The following is a 26,835-nucleotide window of genomic DNA, read 5'->3' as shown; positions in this document are numbered from 1 at the left end:
ACCAGAGAACGATCTTTAGGAGCCGTCTGATAATGTGGGATGTTTTCAGACAGAGATAAATAGGCAGAGAATAAAAGATGACTTCGATAGAAGCCAAAAAAAGGCTGAAAAGGGCCTCAAAAGAAGCTGTTCAGTATCTATGACATGTTTTTATTTCTTCCAGGTACTGAGTTGCTCTTTGCCGTGATTGGTCCAATAACACGTGTCACGTTATGCTACATGGATACTATCATATTTGTGTTTATGGTAATAAATCTAGTTTTAGTTAAACACTTAACCTAAAACATAACATGGGCATATATTGGCTACATAAAATCCCCCAAATTATTATAATCATTATACCATGTGTATTAACGTGTAAAATCTTTATGATTAGCATAATCACCATTGATGCACTGAACATGGCCTTGGATGACTTCAAATAGACGCCAGAATCCAAAATGCCATATAAGGTGCACAGACACCACAGAGGAAGTACACGGAGATGAAACCGAATTCTAGAATCTCTGCAGTTCTGTAGCGTACTCCAACATGATGGATTCTGAAGGAGGCTATCGGAAATTAACTCTGTTTGGCTAAGAGGGATCAACCTTATGGTTCTGAGACTATTTGTTTTCTTTCTGTTCCTACAAAAGGGTGACAGGCCTTAAGAATAAGCAGCCTTACTTAGCTTTTCGCCAAAAGCGAGCCTTTCCTTGAAAAAAGTCCCTCTAGATCCACATGCTAAGGGAACATCTGTGAAAACTTTGAAACGAATAGTGAATGATGAGTCCAAAAGATGATTCACACAAAATGTTTGTATGAATTAAGGAGAGGTCAAAGGATGGGGCCAAAATACACACATGCGCGTGCACATGTGTACGCACACACACACTCTGAAACTACAGGACATTGTGATGACTAACTACACCTAATACAACCTCAATAATACCATCCATACATAGAAACTACTTGAACAACATTCTAGCTCTGCACGCGTTGCCCATAATAGGTGCAGTGTTGTCACACAGTGTGAAATCAGTTGAACTCCGGTTCACACAATTTTGCTTCAGTTGCTTATGAAGGTAAGAATTTATATTCCAGATATGTGTATATTGACCCTGTCTGACATTCAGAGTGTATTTACAATTTGTCTTTATAAGTCATACTTACTGTCACCATATATTTCATTAAGCTACAGTTAGCGTGTTACTTTACATTTGGACAATTTCACGACTGAGTGTGTCCCATCCCAAATGGCACCCTGTTCCCTATATAGTGCACTACTTTTGACCCGGGTCCATAGGGCTCTTGTCAAAAGTATTGTGCTATATAGGGAATAGGGTGTCATTTGGGACACACCCTTGGGGCGTGTATTCATCTCTCAGGGACTGAACTGTGCTTTTGATATTAAACAGTCTTGCAGCCTAAAATAAAAACCCTTAACCGTTCTTTTTTTCTTTCTTAAGCTGCACGCCAAGGCTCCTTGAGTACGACTATTCCTCCAGTCGGGCATGATTCAGGGGAAAAGAATGTCAAATCTCAACAGTTTTGCATTTTTTAAAATCTTTACAATAAATCAAGGTTGTAAGTAAACCATACATCACGCGGTACCTAATGTAACTTTGCCTGTTCGGTTAGAGTTCAAGTATTTTTGCTAGACACTTCCAAATGAATGCTTGCGTCGTCACTTGCGTCTCTCGTCACTTGACAGCGTCAATTCTACTACAGTTCTAGTCCAGATCCAGAACATTGCTAATAACAACAGATAGGAGGTGTATGGTATAGGTTGACTACTACACTGACATGAATGCCACTCCACCAACTGTAAATCAAAGATAGGAACAGGTTTAGAAAACAGAGATGGTTAATGCAAAATACCAAATATGCAGGATCATGCGAAAATTAGCAGATTGCATTTTCTTGAGAAGGGTGTGTGTGTGTGTGTGTGTGTGTGTGTGTGTGTGTGTGTGTGTGTGTGTGTGTGTGTGTGTGTGTGTATATAGCATGCCTATACAGTGCATTCAGAAAGTATTCAGACCCCTTGACTTTTTCCGCATTTTGCTACATTACAGCCTTATTCTAAAATCTACACACAATACCCCATAATGACAAAGCGAAAACAGGTTTTTAAAATGTTTGCAAATTTATATATTAAAAAAAAAGGAAATCTCTCATTTACATAATTATTCAGAACCTTTGTTATGAGACACCCGAAATTGAGCTCAGGTGCATCCTGTTTCCATTGATCATCCTTGAGATGTTTCTACAACTTGATTGGAGTCCATCTGTGGTAAATTCAATCGATTGGACATGATTTGGAAAGGCACACACATGTCTATATAAGGTCCCGCAGTTGACAATGCATGTCTGAGCAAAAACCAAGTTATGAGGTCGAAGGAATTGTCCGTAGAGCTCCGAGACATACCAAAACATTTCTTCAGCATTGAAAGTTCCCAAGAACACAGTGGCCTCCGCCAGGCCAAACTGAGCAATCGGGGGTGAAGGGCCTTGTTCAGAGAGGTGACCAAGAACCCAATGGTCACTCTGACAGTCACTCTGTGGGGATGGAGGAACCTTCCAGAAGGACAACCATCTCTGCAGCACTCCACCAATTAGACCTTTATGGTAGAGTGTCCAGACAGAAGCCACTCTTCAGAAAAAGGCAGGACAGCCTGCTTGGAGTTTGCCAAAAAGCACCTAAAGACTCTAAATACCATGATAAAAAAATCGAATCAAATGTTTTTTGCCACATGCGGCGAATACATAAGTGTAGACTTTACCGTGAGATGCTTACTTGCAAGCCTTTAACCAACAGTGCAGTTCAAGAAGTTAAGAAAATATTTACCAAGTAGACTAAAATAAAAAGTAATAATAAAGATAACACAATAAGAATAACGAGGCTATATACAGGGGGCACCGGTACCGAGTCAGTGTGCGGGGGTACAGGTTAGTTGAGGTAATCTGTACATGTAGGGGGGGTGAAGTGACTATGCATAGGTAACAAACAGTGAGTGTACAAAAGGGAGGGGGGGGGGGGGACTCCTTGGTCTGGTGAAACCAAGATTTAATTATTTGGCCTGAATGCCAAGCTTCACGTCTGGAGGAAACCTGGCACCATCCCTACAGTGAAGCATGGTGGTGGCAGCATCATGCTGTCATCTGCCTTTTTCTGAGGAGTGGCTTCTAACATCTCTAGAGACCTGAAAATAGCTGTGCAGCAACGTTCCCCATCCAACCTGACAGAGTTTGAAAGGATCAGCAGAGAAGAATGGAAGAAACTCCCCAAATACAGGTGTGTCAACCTTATAGCGTCATACCCAAGAAGAGTCGAGGCTGTAATCGCTGCCAAATGTGTTTCAACAAAGTACTGAGTAAAGGGTCTGAAAACTTAAGTAAATGTAATATTTCAGATTTTGCACAACAAAAAATAACTGTTTTTGCTTTGTCATAATGGGGTATTTTGTGATGGAGGGGGGACAAATTAATCAATTTTAGAATAAGGCTGTAACGTAACAAAATGTGGAAAAAGTTAAGGGGTCTGAATACTTTCCGAATGCACTGTATATGTGTAAACACCAAATAGACTCATCATAAGTGAAAATTATCACATAGACTTGAGGTTACATTACTTAACTTGAACCAGGAAATAGTCAATAAAACAAATCCCTCAATTAAATTAAAATATCCAACAGACACACCCCTTAACTACAGTTCTATAGTTTTTCAACATTTAGGCTTATAGTTAGTTAATCAAGACAGTGAGTTTTGTGAATCCGTCCCGAGGTGTCCTACTAGGGTTGGGCCGATATATGATCAAATGGAATATCGTGATATTTGACATTGAGGATATATCGTGAAGTGCAAGACTACTCGATTTGAACTTTACAAATCAAAAACTGTGCAGCTTTATCAGTTAGGCTGTTTAAATATGTTGAAAATGAAGTCTAAATGAATTAACTAAGCCTTACTGTTTCACAATACAAAGATTATTTAACGTTACTATCGTAAATAAGCACAAAAACAGCACAGGCTGGAATGATTTATCATTAACTGCGCAAAACGACTATCAGATTTTGCAATATCTTGAGTAGAATATCATAGAAGATGTCTCCCCAAATATCATCCAACCCCATCTCCTACACTACAGTAATCTGTAATCCCTGTACTGTTAGTAGCTTCATCAATACTACTGGAATCTATGAGAACGACAAGTCCACAGGCATTTGCCATTTTACTGTTTAAAAAATAAAAAAAACATTTACAGAAAAACTGTTTGCAGAGAAAAACTGAAAAACACTATCACTTGGTTTCTGGCAATGTTGTGGCTTATTTCAGTATCCACACTGTATTTTCAGCGGTTGCCTTTTCCAGTCTTCAGCTAAACCCGATGCTACAATGAATGTGGTGAGAATGAGAAACTAAAGCTAAATAGAGTCCATGAGTATTCCAGGAATGTTTCAGTTCATTAACCTCTGTGTAGTGGTCATGCTGACCAATCTGTGGGAAACATCATGTATAGTTGGGCAAAAAGCATATTCTCCATAATGGGAAATAATCGTTGCGTTTTAGTAATACTAAACTACAAAAAAAGGCATTGGCTGTATAAAGCCTGCATAACATTGAGACAATAGCGTTTCAGTCATTTACTAATATCACCATCAATTACATTTAAAATGTTAGTCTGTCTCTGTTTAAAGGGCCAAACAATCTGCAAATGCAGTTTTGCCCCCATATGTCTAAACACGTGTTAAATTAGCTTCGCTGACTATTGTATGATAACAATATATTTGAGAAGAGATACAATATACATTTTTGAAATAACTTCATAACGTACATAAGAATGCGAAAGAAGGTTTTCATGTCATCAATATAGATTTTTGAGAAGCCATGTTAACTCCGCGTCGTTGCATCGTTGGGTGCTTTGCTTAACACCACAACAAGGACCTGAAGATGTTTCCAGCTCCAAATAGCCAAAAGTCGCAATTAAAACACTTATGTCTAATTAGGCCAAAAGCCTCGAGGGATCCCGACATAAAAACGACGTCCACTGGACAGAGAATGTCCGATTGACTCCCTAATGAATTTAATGCCAAAGCTCCTAACAACCTGCGCCTCATTAACTTGAGTAATCTACAACCGGAGGAGGGGCAAAGAAGCTTCTGAGCTGCAGATAGATCAATAGTTTTGCAAAGAGGACTTTCACTTAAGTAGCTTTCATTTAACTGATGCGTTATTTTTTGGGGGCCATTCTTTTGCAGCATCACTGTCTGAGGAGCAGTCTCACATCCTGCCTTCTCCCCGCGCGTCTCGGTGCCGTGCCCGCGAGGAGACGGTGATTGGTTCTTAAGTCATCTAACATGAAGTCTGGGGTGATAAGAGGCCTTCAATTACAATCCCGGGCCCGCGCGAAGAACCCCTGTCCGTTTATTATTCATCACCGACAAGGTTCACGCGCCGATAAAGCGATGACCAGATTAAAAGTACGTGCATTTTTAGAAAACCACGCACAGCGCACGATGAAAAAGAAAAAGCCGGTTGTTTATGTCTTTAGAGTGATTTAAAAATATAATTGAGCTTCTTGGAAATCAATTACATATTTCAATTGTTGTAATAAGAATGTGAAAAGAGAAACATCAGACCTTTTGTTTTTTTCTGAATTAGGCATTATTAATTTAACATGCGCTTTATAAAACGACAAGGGCAAATAGGCTGCAATAAAACAGTCCCCAAACATAGTATTGAATAACTATGGAATATCACGTTTTTAACATCTCAACGGGTCTTACGATGTCAATTAAAATAATAGGCCTATAGTCTTATTATCGTTCATCACATTTTATAATTACACGCGTGCTAAAACTTGCACTGCAGGTGCGTGTAGTGCGCATCCATTATATGCGGAATTGTTCTCCGTTCTTAAATTGTGCAATGGCATGAAATGGGTGATTTGTGTAATATGTAATCGAAATGGGTCAAATATGGAAGTAATATAATGTTGATTTGGACGATAGAATATTAGGGAAAGTAGTAGTCCAAATTGGTATGGGAAAACAATAAACCACATTTCGGTGAGGGGAAGGTTGTTGCTCCGATATCAGAGGGAAATTACTGGGTGTAATTTTAACTATTCAGGCCTATAATCTATTGTCACGATACACCAAGATGAAATCACTAGGCACAAAAAGACAAACAAAAAGCATTTCCTTTAAGACAAGTGAATATGTTAGAGGTTTGAAATGTGAACAACTTCTAGCCTATTAGACTGGAGAGAAAAAATACTGAAAATCAGGAAAACAAAATATGCTATTTTATGAAAAAAAAACACAAATATTAGAAATATTGTACACTCACTGAACATTCGATTTATCTCGTTAACCTGATTATCACACACCGTGTTGAACCCGCAGCCTGGAGACGCGCTTTCTAATAAAAATTTGGCTTTCTTGTTTGACGCATAAATGTCATAAAACATCAGTCAAAAATTGCTTGATATACATAAATTAGCAATTCACTAGAAATATGCAAATGCACGAAGTCCAATAATGCATACATACAATAACTGTACAGCATTTAAAAAACGTATTAGTTACATTGTCAAAAACATTAGTGCTAACGTTTATAAAGTAGTATCAAGCCTCATTAACTGCCATAGAAAAACAAAAGGGTTCCAAATTGATGCCATTCAGACATGAAGCGAGCAAGTAAATAAACACTTCCCTTGCCAGGTATCCAGCATCACTCATTGCGCAACCTATTCTCCTTCTAAATATTTCCATTTTATATTGTGCACGTGCACACCTGGGGGAAAAAAAAGCTAGGTCAAGGCAAAAGAGACACAGCTGTCTTTAAAACGTATTAAATATACTTCGTAGAAAAGAGCACAAATTGTGTACACGAAAAGGAACCGTTTATCTTCCTATATCTCGACCTGGGAGCAGAGGCTCCGCGCGCAGGATGTTGGAGAGCGAAAGTGTGCCTCTCGTGAAAGAGTGCTTGTCGGAGAGGCCTCTGATTGGCTGGTTGCACTGACAGCTCCGCCGTTGATTGCAGGAGGAGAAGCCCGACCCCTTTCACTCTTCTAGGGGACCATTCATAAACTACACAAGTCCAGCTCGCACAGCTGAGTGTGGACAACAGTGTGGCAAGGTAGGAGAATAACGCGTAGTTTTCACGTTCAACCGAACAGACAAGGAGAGATGAGTGGTCACGACCAGAGCTTTATCCTTTAGGGTCTGCAAGCGCGAGGACACGGACGGTATTATACTGTACACTGAGCCCACCCCATTCTGGGGCTGCCTACTGCATATGACTTGGACTGATATTTAGTAGCCTATTACGTTGCATCCCTATCGGTTTCCTTCCGAAACTGTCTGACGTCCATCCGCTGTGTAAGCAAAAAAAGTTGAATAATATATTTTTTCCATTGCTTGGGGAAGAGCGTTTCGCCTCTGGCTTTACCGGTAAGCATTGGATCCGTCAACGTACTGCGACTCGCCGGTGTACAGCCCGGACCTCTGCCCAAACATGATCGCGACGCAGGCAAAGCTGGTCTACCAGCTCAACAAATACTACAGCGAGAGATGCCAAACTCGAAAAGCGGCCATTGCAAAGACTATCCGGGAGGTGTGCAAGGTAGTGTCGGACGTCCTGAAGGAGGTCGAGGTGCAGGAACCACGGTTCATCTCCTCTCTCAGCGAGATAGAGGCGCGCTTCGAGGGGATGGAGGTCATAGCCCCCAACGAGTTCGAGGTGGTCCTCTACCTCAACCAGATGGGAGTGTTCAACTTTGTTGATGACGGTTCTCTGCCCGGCTGCGCTGTACTGAAGCTGAGCGACGGTCGCAAAAGAAGTATGTCTCTCTGGGTCGAGTTCATAACGGCCTCGGGCTACCTTTCCGCCCGGAAGATCCGCTCAAGGTTTCAGACTCTGGTGGCGCAAGCGGTGGATAAGTGTAGCTACCGTGACGTGGTTAAAATGGTAGCAGATACAAGTGAGGTAAAACTAAGGATCCGGGAGAGATACGTGGTTCAGATCACCCCTGCGTTCAAGTGCACAGGGATCTGGCCTAGGAGCGCTGCCCAGTGGCCCATGCCCCATATCCCCTGGCCTGGTCCGAACCGGGTGGCCGAGGTAAAGGCCGAGGGCTTTAACCTGCTCTCCAAAGAGTGCTACTCGTTGACCGGGAAACAGAGCTCGGCTGAGAGTGACGCCTGGGTCTTGCAGTTCAGCGAGGCCGAGAATAGGCTCCTGATGGCGGGATGCAGGAAAAGATGCCTCTCGGTCCTGAAGACTCTCCGCGACCGTCATCTCGAGCTACCCGGTCAGCCACTCCAGAGCTACCACATGAAGACCCTGCTGCTGTATGAGTGTGAGAAACACCCGAGAGAGACCGACTGGGACGAGTCCTGCCTCGGAGATCGAATCAACGGAATTCTGCTGCAGCTCATCTCGTGTTTGCAGTGCCGCAGATGCCCCCATTATTTCTTACCAAATTTGGACCTGTTTCAGGGGAAGCCACACTCGGCCCTTGAAGCTGCCGCAAAGCAGACGTGGAGACTGGCGAGGGAAATCCTCACTAATGCAAAAAGTTTGGACAAATTATAAACTGTCGTATTGTCTGATTGTGATACTATTGCTATTTAGGGCCGAGGTGACGTTTTGAGATCACTTCAGAGTGGAGGAAAACGTCATGATCTTGGGTTCTCCGAGCAATGTGAAACAATTGAAATTAAAAACATGCAAACAAAAAAAAACTTTTACAACGGAGTGAAATGGGACATTGCCATTCAGAGAGAGAGAACGTGAAGGTACATTAAGCTAAATGTAATACTTTTTGTTGTTGTTTTGTTTATAAATGTTTTCACAAAGTGAATAAATGTTTATTTAAAATTATATGCACAAAATCTTTAAGTGAAAGAATAAAAATGTAGCGTGCCAAGTTCCAATTTTTCATTACTGACCTTAAACTGAAATGTTAATAAAACTAAGAAAATTACATTACAACTTGGCCTTGTGTTTGTATACATGTTTTGAGAACTGGCATTGTTTAGTAAGAGTAATACAAATGTATATTTACTAGATAAAGAGGATCGTGAAATCAATTCCTGTGTGAAAAACAGAATTAATGTGCGTAAAAAAGGAATGTTAATACAAATACATTTGGCAAATCTTGGGCCTAGATTAATTTGATACAAAATACGAGTTCTGCATTATTATGCATATCAAAGAACATACATTAACTTTCGTCTTGGAATAATTAATATACCACAATATAATTTAGTTCAAATTGATGAAAATTGTTTTAACAAAAGAATAATGTCAATTTAGTCGACAGTTTGATGTCGATAGGCTATATGGCTGCAAAAATCATATTTAAACACACCGGTATGCATGTCTGTTATTACTGTTTATTAACTATTGGGGAGATATGCAATTTCTTCGCTGAATTATAGCCTGAGGATAAAGAGAAACACACCACCCACTTGTAGTAGGCCCATTCACTAGAATAGACCATTGCTAAATTCAGGTTAATTCATTTGCAGTTTCAACAGAAAAATATTAACGCATGAAAATCAAAACCTCAAATGTTGATTAATGAACTTATCTGTTATTATAACTAGATTATGATTATAACTGTTATTGTTGTTATTGCCAATAACCCTGGGCGCAGACTGCTGAAAAAAAGATACACAACTGTCACTCAATGACTAGCCAGGGAAAGTCAGGGCCCATTTCTTAACGAGACCTGATTCATATTGCTTTCTGCTACAAGCGACCTATTTGGTTTATCACTGAACTGTTGAATACAAATAGAAAGAGGATGTTTTGAAATTAATATGAATTACTATAGCCTGTTATTTGGGATATTCAAATGAATCATATAGGCTACATTTCAAAGGTGTCGAATAATAAATTCAAGTAATTTCATGGTTTTTATTCTCAACAAAACTTACCACAACATAAGCCATTGGCCTACACAGTATTTCTGATTCCTGGGCTGTATTTCACGAACAACTGAAAGACCCGAAGGAAGAAGAGCAGGCATAGTCTTCTCTCTATATCAGGCACATTGTATTATGATGTGCGATAGACTAACTTATTTTTCAAATGATTGCTTGTGATGCTTCTGCAGGCTCTGAGGCCTTTGTGTATCGAATCTGCAAAGCAAACACCCGTTTTCAGAGACGTTATGTTGTCGATGACGTAGCCCACTAAACCAATGCAAATCAAGCACGAGTGAAGCTATAGTTTAATGTTCACGTTCACTACGCAAATACACACACCACATAACAGCATCATAGCCTATACGGTTGTTATAATCTCAATTATAGAGATTATTGAGTCTCGATCTACATTTGGATTATTCAATAATTATTTGACTTGATGATCGCAGAAGTCGAGGCTGCTTACAGTCGTCATGCAATAGCCTAAAGACTTTTAGTCTACGCATGTTCATGGTTGGAGTTATTTACTAAATTCTTATAAAGGCTTTATAAAGCAATTAGGCTGCAGAAAAGCATGACTTGGAGGTGCTGGGGTCAGGGAAGGACTGTGAGAAAGGCCTGAGCCATTTTGAAAGCTGGTTTTACAGAATGACGGGAGGGCCTGCTTTGGATCAATGGAAGTTAAAGCCCTTCCCTTACCTTTGGATCGATCGTCTTAAAGCTGGCCTCTTCTTCATCCACTTCGAAGTAGAGTTCAGACGCGGTGATGGACAGCGTTCCTTTCACCACCACCGCCGGGGCGACCAGCTGTGCGCTAGTGCTCATGTTTACAGGGCCTAGGAGACAGACAGGGCCCAACAACGGCACGGGCCAGAAAGCAAACATTAGCCCGCTTTACAAAAATCACCCCCTTCCCCTCCTTGAGAAAACGAGAGTTTTTTCAAAGGGCAACAGCGTGTAAAAGTAAACATATAAACTCAACAAGGGCACGCACTGACTTTGATGGCTCTTTTTGTCTCCCTGAAAATACCATAACAATATAGAGAAGGCCACATATGCATTTTTAATGAGGGAAAACATTTGCTCTAGGACAGGGCTGCCAGCCCTCTTCCTGGATATCTACCGTCCTGTGGGTTCAGTCCAACCCTAATTTAACACACCTGATTCTACTAATTAGCTGCTCAACAAGACCTTAAGTAGCTGAATCAGATCTGATATAATACGGTTGGACTGAACCTACAGGACAGTAGATCTCCACGAAGAGGGTTGGGCACCCCTGGTCTAGGCGATGGGTCGGTTGTATAGGCCTATCTATCAGATGCGAGGTCAAGAAGAAAAATAAATATAATTCTCAATTGTATAATTTCTAGCTTAAAACTGCATGCAAATGATTTGTGTAACTGCAATTTAAATTAAGAATGCAATTTTACATTTCACAATTATTATTAGCACTATTATTAGACCTAATTTCCTTGCTAGATCGAGTTAGATCTAATATGGCGTGTTGAGAAGCACTGAAACCAGAATCACCACGATCTGAACAGTTCCTCTTTAGACTACAGGGAGGGAGAGGTGATTTGACCCGCTGAGTAAAATAAATTATCAGCATCTGCGTAACCCAAGACAGACCAGCTTTGTCAAAAAATAGAATCAGCTGTCAATCAGGCCCCATTGATTGCGGGCTGGTGCTACGTCTGTTTAATCTCTCATCAATCTTAATTTATGCCAGTATGACAATGAGAAGGCCGCTCGAGGGAGCAACGTGTAAGCTCTTGCCGCTCCTGCCCCGCTCTCCACGTGTGCAGAAGCATTGTATTTGCAGATGTGCCGCGCGGCAGAAAGGGGCTTCAGAGCCCGGCTTGATTTCCCCAAAGCACCCACGTCTTTCCGAAACGGATGGCTATGGAATAAACAGATATGTTCATTTGTTGCCGTCTCCCCCTCCCTCCCCCGTAGCCCTCCGAGCATTGTGAGCATTAGCATGTAATCCGGGCGCGAAATAACATTTTTCAATCACTGCCATGGAGACATTCAATTACTCCTGGTGTTGTTCAGACAGACAGCTGCCTGTACTGGGACGTGCCTCCTGTCTGTCTGTCTAGTCAGAGGAGTAGGAGACCCACATGACAATTTCCACTTCATTTCAGAATCCATGTCACTTTAATATGTATGGGATCTCCCCTTAATCCTATTGTCATCGTGGGCGTTGTGTTTTCATATAATTGCGCTCTGAGCGCATTTATATTAGTCTACAGTGGGTGAACTGTCTATAGTGGAAAGCCATGATGTGGGGAAATTGAGGATTATATAGAATGCAATCCGATTAGTAACATAACTAACAGGCCTATAGGAGTTCCAGGTATAGGGAGCCACATTTACATCAATATGGGTGTGAGATAATTGATTTAAAGTGGATAAGAAATTGGACAGCAACGTCATTTTATGTGTTTGAGTCTTGTTAACGGCAAGGCCTACAGTCGATTTGATCTCAGCATATACCATTTATTCGACATGGATTCATATAGGAAAACTGCACATATAGAGCAATCATAAACAACTAAAGACACAGAACATGTTTAAGGTCCATAGTGCTATTCTAAAATGTGAAAATAATACCGTTTAGCTAAAAGCCGTGCACCTATACACTATGCCCAATCATAAAATAGGCCCACATGGGATGCATGTGTCAAAATATCGCACTTGTCATGAGTACAAATTTGCGGTATTCATTTAACATTTAACATAAAGGAAGTCAGAGGTAGGCTCCAAAATAGAAACGAACCTCGAGGCCAAAACATTAAGACAAAATGCACAGTTCACTTCTTCAATTATAGGCCTATTCTCAACCTCTCAATGATAAAAAATGAAATAATTACTGTGTCAAAAGCTAACTATGAATCATATTACACAAGCCTGTTGGTACTTTTGTACTATAATTTCATTACAAACAAAAATGCGCTTTGCTTTGAGATATGTGAACTTGTATACAAGCGCCAATAGGACATGTTTGTGTGTGTGTTATTGTCCTCTCCTCCCCCAAAGCCAGAGCATCACAAAACATCATGAGACTCCAGGGGTAATGGGAGGCGCTGGGGAGGTTATCCCCCCTTATTACCCGTTCGGGAGCCCCGTTATCCTGCATGCGCGCCTCAAAGTACCCGTAGCAGCACCCGCACGCGTTAGCAATGGAGACTCTTTAAAGGCGGGAGGGGAGAATTCAACTAACCTGCGTTCCCAGCCCCTTCTAAATGATGTGCGCTGGGACATGAAACGGATGAGCTGCATGCGTTGTTACCTGTTAGGTTCTCCAATTCCTTCTCCTCCAAGGATGATAGAGTGTCATCGTCGCCATCCAACAATATCTCACTCTCAGAGTTCTGATTTCCCATCGCGTGACTTCTGATGGACTGTTTGCCTTTGAGGATATCTTCCTCCGGAGCTGAAAGAAGAAACGTATTTTAAACCGCCATCCAAACGTAATTGTCTTTTTACCAAGTTACTTTTCTGTACAGAGGTTAGTATCCTAACAAGAAACGTTTGAAATATATAGACAAAAAATACGCTGCTATTCTGGGCTATGTTTATTGATAGTTTACTATATCACAGGATGACAGATGTAATATTAAAAAGATCACTGAAAATGCATGGCTATATAACCTATTCATATTGTAGCATATTTAATTTATCAATAATTCGTACTACGAAAGTAAAGTGAATATTCAAATGTCAATATAAATATTTATTGAGTTGAGTTGTCTATTTTGCCAGAAATGTCTTTAATTATTTAGTCTAAGTCTTGACGTTTTGCATTGCAATTCCAGAATGGATTCGAAATTAAATTGGTCAAAATTATTTTAAGATGTGACAAAATGGCATGAATAAGCCTGATAAAAATGTAATAATCCTATACTTATGATATAAAGCAATAGTGTATAACTCAAGTGCACATTCAGATGCAACACGGATCTAATGCTAATATGAGTCTTAGTACAATGAAAACTCCATGCGAAAAATAACATCAACATAAAGATGCTCAAGCTGATGGAAACATCAAAACGAGTTTATAAAACAATGATAGAAAACTGGCAACAATTAGTAGAACTTCATGCAATTTTCATATATTATTGTAAAATTTGTAAAGTTATCATAGAGCCATGAACCCAGCTGGAACACTAGCAATGACTCTTGGGAGCCTTCGGGGTTATTGTGAACATGAACGGTTACGTTAACAAATCGGACTCTCATCTTATCTCATAAAGCTATTTTCCAATGGCGTTGTGCCAACGCAGGCTAGCTATACCCACATGGCAGCGGGAGTGAGGTTACAATGTCAAAGCGCGACATTGTATCGACTTGTCTTTACTGTATTACCTGAATGGCACTAATCTAATAGTTAAAATCCAATAGTTTTATTTAATTGATACTCAGGCAATAACGTGTATTTCAGTGTATTTCTAATGCAGATATACAACATTGTATGTAAAGTATAAAATGTACTGATAAGAAAATATAAAATTCATTGTTAAAACCCCAATTTGCCTGTGCTGTGCCCTTACAAGTCATCAAAACAAAACATGATTCTGGTCAAACCCAATATCCAGAAACATGAGCCAAAGATATTACAACAAAGCAAAAGAGCCTCCAAACCTTACTGCCTTTCCTTTTTTATTTAAACTTAACATGACTTGAGGTTCCAAAAGGATTTAAGAGAAACAGTAATCTGCAAACATTTACAGAACCCTCATCATGCAGGCCCTTGGTGTGTGTGTGTGTGAGAGAGAGAGAGAATGTGTGTGTGAAAGAGAGAGAGAAAGAGAGAGTGTGTGTGTGTTACACTCAACATGGTTTCTTTGCACTCCACTCCAAAACCACTGGACAGTGACCCAGTGACCCCTCCAATCTCTCTGAGCAGCATCACCTGACGAGGTTAGACCCTAAGACAATTAGCATTTTTCTCAACATCAAACTATAATATATGGACTCCAAAACTGCTGAGAGAGAGCAGAGAGAGAAAGAACACAAGAGAGAGACCTGAGAGAGAAAGAGAGAGAGCTGAGAGAGAAAGAGAGAGAGCTGAGAGAGAAAGAGAGCTGAGAGAGCAAGAGAGAGCTGAGAGAGCAGAGAGAGAGCTGAGAGAGCAGAGAGAGAGCTGAGAGAGCAGAGAGAGAGAGCTGAGAGAGCAGAGAGAGAGAGCTGAGAGAGCAGAGAGAGAGCTGAAAGAGCAGAGAGAGCTGAGAGAGAGCAGGGTGAGAGAGCAGGGTGAGAGAGAGCAGAGACAGAGCAGGGGGAGAGAGAGCAGGGTGAGAGAGAGCAGAGACAGAGCAGAGAGCAGAGACAGAGCAGAGACAGACCAGAGAGACAGAGAGCTGAGAGCGAAAGAAAGAGCAGAGAGAGAGAGCAGAGAGAGAGAGCGAGCGAGAGCAAGCCAGTCTAAGAGAGCTGAGAAATCTCATGTCATGGAAAATATGCAGCTCAATGATATTTAGACTGGTCTTCCTGTAATTAAGTCTCCCCGGAGGATTCTTTAGTTAGCGGCACTGAAATTACTACCAGCTCTCTAATACATACCACATGCTACAATAGTATAGTATATTCACACCGTCCAAGTGAACTGACTGGACAGACCGATGGGCCGGGACGACTTTCTCTTACTGACAGGAGTGAGATGAAAAAGGCAGACATGTGTATTTGAACTTCTGTACATTCCGCCATAAACATGCTCACTAAGTCTCACCCTGGGAAGACCACAATACTCAACACACTAGCATATGGATGTGGAAGGGTCTTGGGTTGTGTTACAACTAAGAAGAAAACACTACTGTGACTACTACTGCTACTATATCAACTTACTAGTTTGCCAATAAATGTTACTAATAGGCTGTGAATGATTTACTTGTTAGTTGTGAATAGTATTATCAGAATTGGTCATGTTAGATTGTCTATTGTGTGCAAATAAAATTCTACAAACATTGTGCTGTTTTTGAAACTACTTTGTAAAGTAGTTACAGCCAGGAGAAGTTAAGAAAATAAAAACTCAATTATTAGATTGTACTTCTGATACATGTATCCCAATATTACATAATGACATCAAATAAAATATAGTATTCTTGAAAACATAATTGATATGATGTATATTTTTGATATATGACATACGTACAGAGAAGTGTTCTGAATGCATGTGTGTGTTTATGATCAAATGTGGGAGTGTGTATCAAACAATTAAAATCCATTTAACGCCATTTCAACTTAAAAGTGAAACAACCAAAGCAGTAAAAACTAAACGGCAGTGAAAAGTCTAAACATTTCATTAAAAAAAAAAAAGATATTGGGCTATGTCTTAGCAAAATATTCAAAGACTAACACATTTAACATGTCCTTCACCTGAAGCAATGTCTCTGTCAACTGTTGTCTACGTTACTTATAATTATAAACTGGGTGGTTTGAGCCCTGAATGCTGATTGGCTGAAAGCCGTGGTATAACAGAACGTATACAACGGGTATGACAAAACATTTATTTTTACTCTTCTAATTAAGTTGGTAACCAGTTTATAATAGCAGTAAGGCACCTCAGGGGGTTGTGGTATAAGGTCAATATACTACGGCTAAGGGCTGTATCCAGGCAGTCCGCGTTGCTTTGCGTTGTACTACACCCCCTCAGACCTTAATGCTTAAATATGAAGTGTGAATGTCTGGAGTTTTGTGGATGTATTATAAATAATTCTGAATAAAACACATACACATTTTACAACATATAACAAGCGACAACACAAGCGTTTCTGAAATAAGCCGGTATGCCACATAAACAAAATACCCATCAGGTCATGTCACCCAAACCATTCATTGAGATGGAACAGGGGGCACAAACATGAATAAAACATGTTTCCATTACACTTTCAGGCCCCATTGTTTCTCTAGCCAGAGGTTCAAAATGCTAATGCTACGTTCACGCTATATTAAAGACATGCTACGTTCATGCTATAGTAAAGACATGCTACGTTCACGCTATATTAAAGACATGCTACGTTCACGCTATATTAAAGACATGCTACGTTCACGCTATATTAAAGACATGCTACGTTCACGCTATAGTAAAGACCTGCTACGTTCACGCTATATTAAAGACATGCTACGTTCACGCTATATTAAAGACATGCTACGTTCACGCTATATTAAAGACATGCTACGTTCACGCTATATTAAAGACATGCTACGTTCACGCTATATTAAAGACATGCTACGTTCATGCTATAGTAAAGACATGCTACGTTCACGCTATATTAAAGACATGCTACGTTCACGCTATATTAAAGACATGCTACGTTCACGCTATAGTAAAGACATGCTACGTTCACGCTATAGTAAAGACATGCTACGTTCACGCTATAGTAAAGACATGCTACGTTCACGCTATATTAAAGACATGCTACGTTCACGCTATAGTAAAGACATGCTACGTTCACGCTATAGTAAAGACATGCTACGTTCACGCTATATTAAAGACATGCTACGTTCACGCTATAGTAAAGACATGCTACGTTCACGCTATAGTAAAGACATGCTACGTTGAGGCCCAGGTCATTCCCCTATTGCCAGAGGTTCAAAATGCTAATTCATATGCTTACATTACTGAAGCTCAAGGCATGCTTGGTCAAGAGCAATTAAATTGTCAGAATTAACAAATGTGTTTTTAACGAGACCATGCCAGGAGCTGGAGTCATGAGGCGAGTATTGATCTGCTGAACAGAGACATTAGTCTTCAAGTATTTACTCTGCCAGCCACCTCTCCTCCAGCCTCCCTCCACAGCCCTCCCTTCACCCAGGGCAGGACCAAATCAATCCCCAGAAAGGATGTCTCTTTCCAGCCATAAATACATAACTAGCCCCCTCACCGACCCAACCAGCCTGACCGCCACGCGTCTGCAAGCCGGCTGGGGCTCTCAGAGTGGAAATGGTCCTCAAGGTTCTTGGCTGGGTATGAATGATCACAGTTGTATAGAATCTAAGGATTGTCCATGGCCTAAATACAGGAATGTTTTCCTCCTACATAGCTTACATAAAAAAGATGCCATTTAGGAAATGGTTTACTTATACTTTGTAAAATGCTTATACTTTGTAAAACAAACAATGCACTTCTTTTGCTAAATAAGTTGACAGGAATACAATACTTTTTAAATTCCCCAAATGTTTTTTTTTAATTCTCTTACCGGTTAAATAGGTCTAATTTCTATTCTTGAGCGTCTTTTCATGACTTGAAAAGTGTTGCCATCACTCTAGTAGCTGGAAATAAATGTTAAATGCAGACGTGACCATGCACTAAATGTTTTGATTGGGGAAAGAGGAGGGTTTTCTCTCTATTTTCCCTGTTTCATGGGATCAGAATAATTACAGCCAGATATGACCTCTGTTCCGTTTGAAAACTCACGACTTCACTCTTGCCTTGCGCTCCACTTCCGTTACAAATGTCGGGTCGGTGAAAACAACAAGAAAGGTTACATCAGAAAATGGACGCCGCAGTCAGGCCTCAAGTCAAAGAGATATTTGAATGATATGTTCTTTCCCCAAATGCAGCAGAGTAGTGTGTGTGTGTGTGTGTGTGTGTGTGTGTGTGTGTGTGTGTGTGTGCATACGCAACTAACAGGACAGTACTCTGTAGAGGTATTACCAAGACTGGCTGGTGGCTATTTTTACTACAGTAGTGACTTTTAAAACAAAACACACCCTATATGGCAGAATATGTCCTCCATATGTTGATGAATATATCCAGAGCATGTTTTATATTGACTTATTGATGATGCCCCCTACTAGAGCAGTAAGTCAGAGTGATGAAGAGGGGAGAACAATTACAAGTCACCAACTGACGCTTCAACGATCATATGCCTTCATAATCAGTTCTTCATTGTACTAAAATTGTAAGATGGCGCCAACAGACGTCGCCTTGTGTCTAGCTCCAACTCAACATTCATTGTTGAGGGAGAGCATGTCAGCAAGCATCACTGTTTACACCTGCTGTATCCTGTGTTCGTGACCAAATAAACTCTGATGATTTCAAATGATCTAACATAAAGGGATGAAGGGAAAGAGAATGAGAGAAAAGCAAAAAGAGAATTAGGGAGACACACAAAGAGAAAAGAGAGAAAGATAGAGAAGAGAAAAACCTAGAGAGAGCGAGCGAGAGAGAAAGAGAGCGAGAGAGAAAGAGCGAGAAAGTAACAGAGAGAAAAAGAGAGTATCAGAGTAACAGTGAGAAGGACCACTGGTCCTCAGGTCCCTCCACCTGCATCTCCACACCACAGACATTACGCCCGTCCCCGGTCCCCGCCGGGCCCACGAGGATGCTGGGATTGCCAGACGCTTATTGCTTTTAGATCACATTCTTATTGACTTCTGTCACGGGGGCCGTTTGTCAAGAGGACTGATGTCACCTTTGGGGGGGGGGGGACTACCTCCACCCCTGTGACATATTGGAGACATTTCCGGGCCAGAAACCGGCCGTTATTATGGAGTGCAATAGGTTAAGCCGGTAAAAACCAACAGGCCTAGACAGGCACGGCCCTGATCGCTAACCCTGGTGTGACTGGGAATACGTTCTTTAGTGTCTTAGCAGAAACTAGGGATTAGGCTCTACCTCTGGGGACTCCTACTTGGCCAATGAATGTGGTAGATGACTAAAACCGTTCTTCACACTGTGCCGACCAGAACCGTACTGTGCTGGGTCGGACATTTCCTTTTCACGTTGTATATTCCAGCATGGTTGCAGCAACCAGGCCAGCCCAGCACAGCCTGGCTTAGTGGTGTGAAAATAGTAGTATACGTCGCTCCCTAGTTATTATCCAAGATATGCAGGATAACGTTTTAGCAGAAAGTAGGGATTAGGGCCTACTCCAGGGAAAACGTCACTCCTACTCTAACGCTAGAGAACATGTGTCCTACGGCCAATGTGGTTAATGGCTTCTACGTTTCCTCCAACCTAGTTATCGCTAAGAATGAGACGGTGACTATTCAACTGTTGGTTCACTTTGGTTTAGTTGTCCTCATAGGAAGTTCAACAGAAAATCGGGGTTTAACACTTTACATAAATGCCTTCAAAACAGAATGTGCACCTGTTGTTTTTAAAGCAAGTACAGGGAAACGAAAGGATCAATTGAAACCCAATTCCAGTGCTGGTGGTAAAGGTAATCAATACTGTGGGTTTTATCGATACCTCTGTCTTCTAGGTAACACAACAGTATTGATGTCACCGTTTCCTTTTAAACAGAACACGATCCTTGACTTGCTTTTACCACATGGTACTGTTGAGATATTGGTCAAGAGCAACCAAGCTAGTTTGGGTTTCTCTCTGCAACACACACAAACAAGACGTACTGTGTAATTAATAGTCCTGATATTTCCAAAATGATTAATTTCACCTAAACTAATTAGCCCTCATATAATATTCACCTTCAAAGAAATACCTAATTATTCCCGTGAAAGTTAATGTATCTTTGCTTGGTGACCTTTAGCCAATTAAGATTTGACATCATAAAGAGGCAGGTTTGTTAATGGGCATCAACACCGTTGTTCCTCCTCACCTGGCTCTCTTTATGAACATAATGACATCTCTGAGCTGATCAAACTGAATGCATGTGATTCTGGCACTGTAGCTTCAGTGTTCTTTGATCCCCTGAGATGGTGGGAAGGTTGTGCATGATGCCATGACTGGGAATTTAAAGCAGGGAAAATAACATGGGACAAAGGTAGTTGAGGTGGGATACCGACTGGGATTCAAGTGATTTATATTTGTATCATTGTACAGCTACAATACTTACCTACTTAGCCTAACTCAACATTCCACCCTTTAAATTAGTGAGCCCATATTATTTGAATTGCTGCTATACTTGGTGTCAAATTAAATATTCAAGAGAAAAATGAAGATGGAAAGAACGGAAGATCCCAACTGCTGCTTTCTATCAACAAGTCAAATGATAATGCATCATGGGAAAATGGGGAGAAGACCAACCAAAGGGCTTGGTGCTTAGGAGTCAGGGAGGCTTGACATATTACTTACCATTAATGCCAGGCACCACTGTCATGCAAGAGCAAAGAAAAGGAAACAAACACATTTCACATTGCTACCACTGAAGGTTCATGCCAACTCAGACATTAAATAACTGAAAGGGGAGAAATTCTAAGTAAACGTTTTGGGGTCCAGGAAGGGACAGGATGTGCGTGTGTGAGGGCCTATTGGAACACTGCGTACTAACATAGCTAACACTAATGGGGAGGCAAGTTAGGCAGTTAACTGTGTGAACTATTTAATTCAAATGAGGGTGTGCTTTTTCCTATTTTTTTTACTGTTTCTTGTGGTACAATAAAACACTTATGGCAACTGTAGTGCTAATTTTTATTGCCGTGGACCTGCTGCCACAGGTGGGCACAGACACTCACGGAGGGTTTGAGCAAAGGCGCTGGGTATTGAGCGAGGAGGGCTGACTGACCGTGTTCAGCTGCAGCTTTGAGCGTGGCCTTTGAGTGAGTGGATCCGAAGGGGTTCCTGACGAAGCGCCGGCGCCGCCTCAAGTCGTCCTCCCAGTAGTCGAGGCGCCAGAACTCCCGAGGACGGCTGCAGGGGAACAGAGGTAGCACATGTGTTAGCAATTACAGAACAGCGTGGTGGTAGCCTATAGCCCCAGTCACAGTGCAGAGTAGCGAGGCCAGCAGCAGCATAAAGACGGCCTTGTTTTGCTATTCTGGGTGTCTTTTTTCCCCCCATCACACAACAAAAAGAACACAGTAGATAGACTACCTAAAACCCTGACCTTGACAATAACAATATTTTCTCTCTCTCTCGTGAAATGAGCACTAAATACATTATGGTGGAATGAGCAGCTGACAGAGTGATCAGTTTCCCCACACTCCGATGTGCTCCCATTCCAGGCTCATTTGGGACCCAGCAGGGCACCTCGGCTCTAGCCTCTCTACCCGGGTAGCAGGTGAGTGCCCGGGCTGGTCCCAAAACACCATTACAAAAACAGGGAAGCGGGAGAGGGGATGGCATTACCAATATTAATCAATGTCCACAGGCCTCTGTCATCTTTCTTCCCAATTTGCACCTCCTCCTTTACCCAGGCCTGGTCAGTAGTAAATCATTCAGACTAAAGTTCTGTCCTAAATAGCACCCTATTCCCTATGGGCCCTGGTCAAAAGTAGTGCACTAAATAGCGAAGAGGGTGCTGTTTTGGACACATTCCCAATCTCAGGGACTTGGAAAGTGTTAACTTTTAATGAAGAGTCACAACCACCACACAGCATTGTGTTGTGTACATATAGGCAATAAAATATTAAAACTCAAAAAGGGATTTAATTTAAATTATATTTTAAAATATTAATTACTTTTCTTTAGGCACATCACACACAGGAGGAAATACATTTTTTCCCAACATTAGTGAGATGTTTTTTTCCCACCCACCCCTATTGAAAAAAGCTTGCCTAATCTAAATAACTAATTTACTGCTAGAGAAGAAATAGCTGGTAATTTGTCAAACTAAATTACGCCAAATGTGTTCCATATTGTGTGTATTATGAGGGAATGTTTTCGGCATTTAGAAATGAAAACACAAGGGAAGAACACAACATAATCTCTCTAGCTCAGTAGGGGGGAACGGAGGCCAGACACTTCCCTTCCTCACCTATGAGCTGGGTTCACATATTACATTTACTATTAAAGCACTGAGAAAAACAAGTGGTCTAAGACATGTGCATACGTGTATTTGGGTTATTCTTAAGGTTGCATTAGGGTTGGTGTGGCTTCAGCCTCTAAACAGCTCTCAGTGTATTGATTTATAGAAGCATGGTGAGATAGAAATCTGGAAACGCACGGCGCTGCGTCAGAAGGGTGAAGAAGTATTCGTGCGCAACAATTTTGAGTCTCATGAGTCTGAATACTTATGTAAATAAGATATTTGTTTTTTTATAGTAATACATTTGCAAAAATGTCTAAAAAACAGTTTTTGCTTTGTCATTATGGGTATTGTGTGTAGATTGATGAGGGGAAAAAACCAATTTAATCAATTTTAGAATAAGGCTGAAACGCGTGGAAAAAGTCAAGGGGTCTGAATAGTTTCTGAATGCACTGTAAGTCAGTACATCCACGGTGCTACGGGAGAAGTGTTCTAGTATAACAGGGCCTATTCCACCTGGCTATTTCAATCAGGACGATAGCACCAGAAGCAGCCTCTAGACAGACAGCTCTTTTATGTCCTGATATTTCACTGGCTGTCTGCATATACAGTATGTTAATCCAACAACGTACAATATCAAAATGATGGGGGTCGCAGAGTAAAAAAAAAAAAGTCTAAATAGCAAGGGAACGTAATCCACATGAGAACGGTGAGGCGAAGAGGCAACGCTGTAGGGAAAAGAGGAAACAATAGCACAACACTGGAACATATAGTCAAACACATTTATAGCTTGAACACCAAATGAGTGTTGACATCAGACCTTGGCGAGGTGGAGTGAGATGTGTGTGTCCGTGTCAGCGGAGGTACGAGGGAGAACCAGAACCCTCTGTGTGTGTGTGTGTGTGTGTGTGTGTGTGTGTGTGTGTGTGTGTGTGTGCACATGGTTATGCATTAGGGCTGGGAATATCCAGGGACCTCACCATACCACATTATCACGATACTTAGGTGCCAATCCGATATGTATTACAATTCTATATCGCGATTTTATTGCGATTTGATGTTCCAAACATATTGCTCACCATATGTCTGCTGCAGAGAGACAAGAGAGAGAGCCATGAGAACACGAGTCTTGATCAGTCATGGAAATAAAAGTGCTGACAAGATCTTGGCTCCCTATTTAAAAAGAAGATGGAGAACAAGCTATGAGGGAAAAATCCTGGCGTTTTGGAGCAGGTACAGCCAACTAGCGCACAAATAATATTGCGATATTGTCAAAGCAATACCATACATCGCCAAAAATAATATCCCGATATGTAACTATTGATGTACTTGTACGTCTGTACGTCCATGTGTATGTGCGCGCGTGTCTTGCATGCATGTACACGTGTGTGTGTGTGTGTGTGTGTGTGTGTGTGTGTGTGTATTGGAGCTAGTTTGTTTGATCTGGTCTTGACTGCTCCTGTAGCTGCTCCAGTCAGGAGCCCGGGGCTCCCCACAAAGTTTCAGGCCGACACCAATGATTACACGGAGCCTCTAAAAGGGGAGGGGCTTTACACAAGAAAATAAAAACAATTTTGAGCCAGGTGCTTTAAGACGTTCTATGAAAGCCATTAATTACTTGATTTATCTGAATGAATGAAAAATAAATCCTTCTCTTTCTTTCCTTCTCTCTCACACTCTCTCTGTATCTTCATATCTCTCTGTCGTTCCCTTTCCCCCTCTATCGCCCTCTCTTTTTATATCTCTCTCTCTCAGCCTCTGGTCTTTTCTGGAGAGAAATAGAGAAAGAGACTGTCTTCAGCTCCCGTGTTTGTGTAAAGCCGAGGCAGTTTATAAGAGACGCATGGGGGAATAGCAGACAGCACAACTATTAAATATTTTACAGGCAAACAATCTAAAGCACATAAGCAAAGAGAAGATGTCAAGGATCTCTCATTAAAAATGTATTTCGCTACTAAGGAGCTTGAAGACGTGATGAGGAAACGGTGGAAGAGAAGAAGGGAAGGAGGAGGGATGGAGTAGTAGGTGGAGAGGATGAGTCTCTCTGGTGTTCAGAGGAAATGAAACAGAAACACAGGGCAGAAACTAAAAAGGTCCCACAGTATAATAACGCTCCTGTTTGTTGAGGGCTTAGTGTGAACGTGGGTGTGAGGATACACGAGTATGTGTGTGTGCTAGGAGACATTGGAGTGTGTGAGTCTCCATCCAGCAGACAGAATGTGCAGGACCTGATTTCCCTCCTGTCACAAAGGGCCCAGGCCTTGTTGCTGTGTGATAGTCTCCCTACCCTAATTACCACTTCATCATCCTGCCTCACACAGCATTCATCTAGGAAAATGATTATCAAGCCAGTGTCACACACACACACACACACACACACACACACACACACACACACACACACACACACACACACACACACACACACACACACACACACACACACACACACACACACACACACACACACACACACACACACACTTCATCCTCTTACAAGGAGGTTTCCTCCACATCCATCAGTGGGAGGACGTATTCGGTAGTGGGGTTGTAATTAGTCGCAGTGTTATGGAACGATCTCCACCGCTTGCCGTGTCGTGAACGGCACCACAACCAGGTTCCTAATGAAGGGTCTTGGATGGGCGTCCGCCCGCCATCCACCCAAGTACCTTGCCAACTCCGTCGCCAATCAATCCCCCATGGAGAACGCCGCTGTATCACGGCGGGAAAAACGATGTGACACGCGCCGTGCATGTGTACGCTGAGAGAGTTTCTACAAAGATGATAAATAATTCAGGGCTCGTCCATCGTGTGACGGGCTGCGCTGGCAGAATAACGGCAGCACCCATTCTTCAAGATGACAACAATTAAAATGACAAAAGGCCAGCGCCGCGGCCTTTTACACAAACCACTTGTGTAATTAGTAATTAGTTTACTCATAAAGGCCTCGCTCATTAGAGCCTACTGGGGAGCGTCTGTTGTCTTAGACGGAGTGTGTGTGTGTGTGTGTGTATGCCTACGCAAGTGTGTGTGCACATGCAAGAGTGTGTGTGTACAGTGCCTTCAGTATTAATACCGGTACTCTCCTGAAATTTCACATTTTGTTGTGTTACATCCTGAATTCAAAATGGATGAAAAAAATGATTATTTTAACCCATCTACACAGAATACCCCATACTGACAAAATGAAAACATGATTTTTGACATTGATATACAGAAATATCTCATTTAAATAAGAATTCACACCTCTGAGTCATTGCATGTTAGAATCACCTTTGGCATTGATTACAGCTGTGAGTCTTTCTGGGTAAGTCTCTAAGAGCTTTGCACCCCTGGATTGTACAATATTTGCTCGTTAATATTTTGAAAACTCTTCAAGCTCTGTCAAGTTGGTTGTTGATCATTGCTAGACAACCATTTTCAAATCTTTCCAAAGATTTTCAAGCCGTTTTAAGTAAAAACTGTAACTAGGCCACTCCGGAACATTCAATGTCGTCTTGGTAAGCAACTCCAGTGTATATTTGGCCTTGTGTTTATTGTCTCCCAATGTGTGTGTTGGAAAGCAGACGGAACCAGGTTTTCCTCTAGGAGTTGCCTGTGCTTAGCTCTATTCCGTTTATTTTTATCCTGAAAAACTCCTTCGTCCTTGTCAATGACAAGCATACCCATAACATGATGCAACCACCCCCATGCTTGAAAATATGAAGAGTGGTACTCAGTGATGTGTTGGATTTGCCCCAAACATAAGGCTTTGTATTCAGGACATAAAGTACATTTCTTTGCCACATTTTTTGCAGTATTACTTTAGTGCCTTGTTGCAAACAGGATGCATGTTTTGGAATATTTGTATTCTGTACAGGCTTCCTTCTTTTCACTATGTCATTTAGCTTAGTATTGTGGAGTAACTACAATGTTGTTGATCCATCCTCAGTGTTATCCTATCACAGCCATTCAACTCGGTAACGGATTTAAAGTCACATTTTGGCCTCACAGTGAAATCTCAAAGCATTTTCTTTCCTCTCCTGCAACTGAGTTAGGAAGGACACCTTTATCTGTGTAGTGACTGGGTGTATTGATACACCATCCAAAAGGGTCATTAATAACTTCACCATGCTACAGGGGGATATGCAATGTCTGATTTGTTATTTTTATTTCTACCCATCTATCAATAGGTGTCCTTTGCGAGGCATTGGAAAACCTCCCTGGTCTTTGTGGTTGAATCTGTGTTTGAAATTTACTGCTCGACTGAGGGA

The 26,835-nt window shown here is 41.4% G+C and overlaps 2 protein-coding genes across 2 annotated transcripts in view; one reads left to right on the top strand and one right to left on the bottom strand.

Moving 5' to 3' along the window:
- LOC120053047 (lipopolysaccharide-responsive and beige-like anchor protein) overlaps positions 1-26,835 on the bottom strand; it is a 326,774-nt gene that overhangs the window by 126,832 nt on the left and 173,107 nt on the right. Inside the window, exons 38-40 of the mRNA XM_039000298.1 lie at positions 21,401-21,525; positions 13,222-13,365; positions 10,626-10,762 (exon numbers count right to left, since the gene is read on the bottom strand). Of these exons, the coding sequence (XP_038856226.1) occupies positions 10,626-10,762; positions 13,222-13,365; positions 21,401-21,525 (406 nt within the window). The remainder of the gene's footprint in view (positions 1-10,625; positions 10,763-13,221; positions 13,366-21,400; positions 21,526-26,835) is intronic.
- LOC120053048 (protein mab-21-like 2) lies at positions 7,431-8,586 on the top strand. Its single transcript, XM_039000299.1, has one exon. The coding sequence runs from the start codon at positions 7,507-7,509 to the stop codon at positions 8,584-8,586; it is 1,080 nt and encodes a 359-aa protein (XP_038856227.1). The 5' UTR covers positions 7,431-7,506.

The sequence above is a fragment of the Salvelinus namaycush genome, chromosome 8, assembly GCF_016432855.1.
Source record: "Salvelinus namaycush isolate Seneca chromosome 8, SaNama_1.0, whole genome shotgun sequence".
NCBI lineage: Eukaryota > Metazoa > Chordata > Actinopteri > Salmoniformes > Salmonidae > Salvelinus > Salvelinus namaycush.
Note: the sequence above shows the minus strand (reverse complement) of the source record. Positions and strands in the feature narration are given on the sequence as shown.

Coding starts and splice junctions, on each gene's coding strand:
- LOC120053048 (XM_039000299.1), top strand. CDS start 7,507: ATGATCGCGACGCAGGCAAAGCTGGTCTACCAGCTCAACAAATACTAC.